This window comes from Oryza sativa, chromosome 6 (assembly GCF_034140825.1).
Source record: "Oryza sativa Japonica Group chromosome 6, ASM3414082v1".
NCBI classification, from domain to species: domain Eukaryota; kingdom Viridiplantae; phylum Streptophyta; class Magnoliopsida; order Poales; family Poaceae; genus Oryza; species Oryza sativa.
This window is the reverse complement of record NC_089040.1, coordinates 24,161,795-24,168,163: the sequence shown is the minus strand read 5'-3', so window position 1 is coordinate 24,168,163 and position 6,369 is coordinate 24,161,795. Positions and strand designations below refer to the sequence as shown.

Below are 6,369 nucleotides of genomic sequence, written 5' to 3'. Positions count from 1 at the left end.
CGGCTGGGAAGACGGCATGCGACTTGTCGGCTTCGGCTCGCGACTAGATTGATGGCGTTCAATCGGATGTCGGAGCGGGTGGATCCTATAGGCTGTTTTGGAGGTGTTGACAGGTATTTCCACACTGGAATTGCTTCAAAAGCGGCGTATTAGCGGTGGATGGCAGAACTAAGCGTAGGGCGTCTAGACTAGCATATGTGCTAGTTCCAACCCTAGAGAGGTCTGGTTCTACTGTTTCTAGCACAGATCAAGAAAATCACGATGACAACAGATCAGTGGCACTAGTCATTGGTGTAGTCGGCAAGTGGTGTTTGGCAGTGGTGCTAGGTTCCGCTGGAGATACGAAGAAGCCCAGGAGGTCAGGGTCGCGGCGGTGTGCGCGTTTTGCGTCGAAGCCGAGCTGGCGGCGGAGATCAGGGTGATGCCGAGAAGGAGCGGGCTGAGCCAGGACGTGCAAGGTTCGGTGGTTGTCGGATTCGTGATGTAGAGGAAGACTCGGCCATGGAGTTATCTATGTGTCGGTCACGGCATGGACACGACCGAAGACAAGCTGGATGGATACCGCGTTCGACACAGGAGGGAGTTGGATACGGATTCGATTTAGACTGGAAATCGGACACGTTTTTCCCCAATAAAAGCAGCAAAGGGACCACGGGATTGTAACAACGCAGTCGAAACAAATCATCTAGCAGAGGGCGAGATTCGTACCCGATTTTCGCAGAGGCAAAGGTGGTTTGGGCGGCGAGGTCACGGGCGGCTGGAGACGCATCATTGCAGGCGGCGCACGGCGGCGTGGTACTCGGCGGCGTTCGTCGCAGCTCGGGCAGGAGCTTGCGGCGGCGGCGGCGGCGGTTCCCGGCGAGGAACCGGCGCCGGACTTCGGTGGCGGGCGCTCCTAGGTGGTAGGCCGGCGGCTTCCCAAGGCAGGCGACGCGGCGGCTCCTCGCAGGGTCGGCGCAAGTGACGGCGGCGGGAGGCGGCGGCGCCCCAGGCGGTTTCTGAGGCGGGCGGCGCAGTGCTTCTTGCAGGGCCGACGGCGTGAGGAGCAGGAGGCGGCGGCGCATCGGGAAAAAGTGGCGTGGGCACGGTTTCTAGGAGGAGCGAGGAAGCCAAAGGAAGAAGGGGAACAGGGTCGATCTGTTTTTCTTTGACTGGTGGTTGACCAAGTAAAAGAAACCGGTCCGGTTTTTTGGAGAGAGAAAAAAAACTGGTTCGGTCCAGCTGGTACTATTCGAGTTAGTCGGTGGGATCAATTAATCAGGGCAGATCAATTTAACAGGGCAACAGCTGTTGAGTTGATTATCGTTGATGGCGGCGACGGTGGTTTCCAAATTTGAGGTGGTGAAGTTCGATGGCACCGGGAATTTCGTTCTCTGGCAGATGAGGCTGAAGGATCTGTTGGCTCAACAGGGGATATCCAAGGCTCTTGAGGAGACGATGCCGGAAAAGATGGATGCTGGCAAGTGGGAGGAGATGAAGGCGCAGGCAGCTGCAACAATACGCTTGAGTCTCTCGGATTCTGTCATGTATCAGGTCATGGATGAAAAATCACTGAAGGAAATTTGGGACAAGTTGGCAAGCCTGTATATGTCCAAGTCGCTGATGAGTAAGTTGTATCTCAAACAACAGCTATATGGTTTACAGATGCAAGAGGAGTCAGATCTTAGGAAGCACGTGGACGTCTTCAATCAGTTGGTTGTGGATCTAAGTAAGTTAGATGTGAAACTGGATGATGAAGACAAGGCCATAATTCTTCTGTGCTCGCTTCCACCGTCTTATGAACATGTGGTGACTACCCTGACGCACGGCAAGGATACTGTCAAAACTGATGAGATAATTTCGTCGTTGCTTGCACGAGACTTGAGAAGATCAAAGAAAAACGAGGCAATGGAGGCTTCTCAGGCTGAGAGTTTGCTGGTCAGGGCAAAGCATGATCATGAAGCGGGGGTGTCAAAGAGCAAGGAGAAGAGGGCACGGTGCTATAAGTGTCATGAGTTTGGACATATAAGGAGGAATTGCCTGTTACTGAAGAAGAGGAAAGGTGGCATTGCAAGTTTAGCAGCTCGTGGTGATGATTCAGATAGCAGCAGTCATGAGATTCTCACAGTGTCTAACGAGAAGTCTGGAGAAGCGTGGATGTTGGACTTAGCTAGTTCCTATCATGTGACATCGAAGCGGGAGTGGTTCTCTTCATACAAATCTGGTGATTTTGGTGTTGTTTACTTAGGCGATGACACGAGTTATCGTGTTGTTGGAGTGGGCGATGTCAAGTTCAAGATGTATGATGGAAACGAGGTGCTACTTTCAAATGTGAGACACGTGCCGGGACTAAGGAAGAGTTTGATTTCGCTTGGGAGCCTACATGAGACGGGTTGGTTGTATCAGGTGGATTCTAATAGGAAGACCATGAATATCATGAAGGACGGCAAGACTGTTATGACTGGTGAGAGGACAAGTTCATGTTTGTACAAGTTACAAGGGAGTGCTGTTGCAGGTGGAGTCATGGAAGATGGGTATGCTGGTGTTGTTGTGCACGATCCTGAAGGCGGCAAGCCTGGCGTAGGCTAGTCGAGCGGCTCGGTGTGAGCTGCGGCAGAACCAACTCAAGTCCTGGTACACGGAGGTTCGAGCAAGTAACAGATTCAAGTTGGTGTGGCATATTCGCCAAGGTAGAGTTTGTTAGAGTTTGCGTCGAATATGTGTACGTAGTCGGTTAAAGTTTAGGACTTGGAGTTGTAAAAGATATTAGGACTAGAGTATGAGTCGGACTCTATCCTAGGATCCCTCATAAATAGAGGGGCGTGCCTATTGTAACCGCATGGAGACTTAGTATAGCGAGAGGGAGCGGCTGCCGGCATCGACCGGCCGTGAGTCATTGTAACTATGATACGCTGTATATGCTGGATCGGGGAGGAGCGCCCGTAATCAGTGCTCCGGAGATGTAGGCTACGGCTGAACTCCGTTACCAAATATCGTGTCTCGGTGTCGTCATCGTTTTGAATCTCCTATAGTATTTTCTTCCGCGTTTAGCTACCAATGTCGATTTCGGGGCTGATTTTATAACAAGAAGTGAGATGTCGCCACGGGACAGGAGCGCGATGGTGTAGACGTGGCTGGACTAGCTGTCGGTGAGGAGGTGGGAGCCGTGTTGCGCCATGACCGCGTGGGGACAGGCAGCGACCGCGTGGGCGCCCGCAACAGGAGGATGGAGCAGGCACCCGTGATATATATACGTGGGATGCGACGACGAAAGGCCCGCAACCGTCACCGTGGCAGGCCACGAGGATGAGTTCGTCGTCACCATACAGTTCTAAATGGAGTAGTATTATAACGTCTAGCCACACGTTAAAAAGTGATATTTTATCAAAATCCATCTGCACAGTGGCTTTCGAGCGATACTCACTTGTGACAATAAAACAATGTCAGGCCCTTCACAGTGGGAGGACGTGGCCAGTTCCTTCAGATTTCCAGCTCGGATAATCATCTACACGTTGACAAAACGCGTGCCTCTGCTCAGATGCTCGGGCCTTAGTTGGGAAGCGAGTTCCTTCGCCTGCAGGCAAGGACGCGCGGCGCAGGAGACGTCTCACGCGTCCGCGTTACTGAGAGCGTGCCCCCGCATATGTTTCCTTCGCCTCGCGTGCGGCAGATATTCTAGCCATCAAAAAGAGATCACGAGCGTTGTGGACTGCATGGCTTATGCGTTGCTGTACAGATGACTTTGGACTGATTTCACTGTACGGATGAGCTAAAGCCACGTTATGCGTTGCTTGCACTGGTACTGCCCTCAGATTTGAGACAAGGGATGAAAGGAATATTCAAATTGGCGGCTTAAAGGCCTCTCACAGTGCTCCATGCTGGACCGGTGCTATGGGCAGCCACGTAGGAATTGGGCTTGCGTGGAGCTAGGGCGTGCGCCCATGGTGAGCACCTCGCACCCAAACTGAGGCACGCGGTACCTTCTCTCGCGAGGCCCGGTAGCGGCTGCTTTTCCGCACTGTGGAGCTCGTGCCCTCGCGCCTCCCGTGCCCTTGCGCCGGCAACTAATCTACACAAATCGCGGCAACAAAAGCGGCAACAAATCGGGCGGCGCGGTCGACGGCGAGGCGAGGCGCACGACGGCGGCATCCCCGACGTGCCGCCGCAGCATGGGAGGCGAGGAGGTGCGACGGCGTGGGAGGAACCGCTGGCCGCAAGCACCATCGTCTCAGCCTTCTGGATCCACCGCCGCGTCCCCAACCTCCTTCGCCGCGTCCCCAGCCTACTTCGCTGCCGCCGCCGTGAGGAGAGGGGAGAGGAGAGGCCACCGGCGGGGAGAAGGGAGAAGCCGCCGGCGGGGAGAGGGGAGAGGAGAGGCCACCGGCGGGGAGAAAGGAGAAGCCGCCGGCGGGGAGAGGGGAAATGCAGTGTCGTCGAGGAGAGGAGGGGACAGCCGGTGGAGTTGGAAGAGGGTGAGGGGCGTGGTGACTGAGGGAGGTGGGGGATTCGGTGAAGTAGTATCTGTGGGTCCCACACCGGTGCTTGCCCTGTAGAGAAAGTTTCCTTGTAGCTTTTTATCCTATGTGTCATCCTGGTGGGTGCTTGCACTGTGAAGGCCTCGTAATCTGGAGGTTGCACATGGCCACATGGATAGATCGAAGAGGGAAATTTTGCTCCCTTTATTGAACTGTTTGTAGATGATATGGCAACATCTAAAATTTAATGAGATCTCCAATTAAATTTGCTGTTACGTCGACTAATCAACATACTGATTGCGTCAACGCCACACCAAATGACAAAGCTATTATCTGGGAATATAAAAAAACAACAATAATCCAGCCGTTGAGTTCGCCATCGCCGGCGGCCGCCGGCGGAATCACCTGCTCGAGCACACCGCCTGCGTCACGGCCCCGGACGCGAACGCCCGGAGATTCCTCTCCGACGACCCGCCGGCCGCGACCGCCTCCGCGGCGCGCTCCCTCCATCGCTCCGCCCGTGCCCGGACACCGCCGTCTCCGCCGCCCGCCATGGCGAGCTCCACGCACCGCTGCAGCTCGCCGCGCTCGACCACGCCCTCGCCGTCCAGCCGCGCGCGCACGCCGGCGCCCATGCGCGCCTCGACCAGCCACGCCACCGTCGGCTGGTCCGTCCACTGCGGCACGGCCACCATCGGCACGCCGCGGGTGATGCTCTCCAGCGCCGAGTTCCACCCGCAGTGCGTCACGAAGCAGCCCACAGCCGGGTGCGAGAGCACCTTCATCTGGTCGCACCACTCCACCACCATCCCTTGCGCGTCCCCTTCGCCGCCGCCGCCGCCGGCATCGGCGGCGGGGGTGGGTGCGCTGTCCAAGGTCGCGCCGCCATCGACGGCGCCCTGGCGCGCCACCCACAGGTACGGCCGGCCGGTGGCCTCAAGGCCGCGCCTCATCTCCTCCTCCTGCCGCTTGCTCATCGACAGGAGGGTCCCGAACGAGACGTACACCACGGAGCGCGCCGGCTTCGTGTCCAGCCAATCCACGCACGCGCTCGCGTCGTCTCGCCGGAACATGTCCGTGCTCGAGCTCGACAGAGACGCTTCGCCGTCGGGCACCACCGGCCCGACGGCGACGACCTCCAGATCGGGCACGGCGCGGAGCGCGTCGGGCTCCAGCGCGTCGAACGTGTTCACCAGCACCCTGGGCTTGAGCTCGTCGAGATCCTCGAACAGGTCGCGCAGCATGGCGAGCAGCAGGTAGTGCTTGTGCTCCGGCGAGACGATGGACACGGCGGAGGGGAGCTCGTCGGACCTGAGGAACGGCATCCCGGGGAGGCGCACGACGGCGCCGCGGGCAGGGTCGTTCGCGCAGGAGGCGAGGGCCTCGCCATGGCCATGGAAGTAGTGGTAGTACACGGCGAACGCCGCCGCCGGCTGGATCCAGTAGATCGCCGAGGGGATCCCCAGCGCGCGCGCCACGGCGGGGGCCCAAACCACGAGGAACGTGTACACGATGCACGTCACCGGGCGCCCCCTCGCCGCGAGAGCCGCGACGATGGCGGAGAGCGACTCGGTGCCCGCGGCGCGGGTGCGCGCCATGTAGTCGTCCCTCGCGTGCACCCCGGGCTTGTACCCGTCGTCGTAGCCGTCGGAGTGCGGGACGTACGCGACGCCGGTGTCGTCGACGTCCTCGCCGGCCGGGGACGGCAGGGACGGGAACATGAGGCGGTGCGCGGAGACGGCGGTGGAGAAGGTGACGCGCGCGGCCGGCGCCGACGCCATCAGGCGCGCGGCGAGGCGGCGCGCCGGGTTGATGTGGCCCTGTATCCCGCTCACCACGAAGAGGAAGTGCGGCGCCGGAGGAGGGCTCTTCTCCATTGCCATTGGGATTTCTGATCAGAGCAGCTTTGCAAAGC

The 6,369-nt window shown here is 58.3% G+C and overlaps 1 protein-coding gene across 1 annotated transcript; it reads right to left on the bottom strand.

Annotated features, from left to right (window-relative positions):
• Nucleotides 1-4,630: 4,630 nt before the first annotated feature.
• On the bottom strand, nucleotides 4,631-6,369 carry LOC4341422 (cyanidin 3-O-rutinoside 5-O-glucosyltransferase). The gene has a single exon (XM_015786022.3). It carries the CDS (start codon nucleotides 6,335-6,337, stop codon nucleotides 4,856-4,858), a length of 1,482 nt encoding a protein of 493 aa, XP_015641508.1. The 5' UTR covers nucleotides 6,338-6,369; the 3' UTR covers nucleotides 4,631-4,855.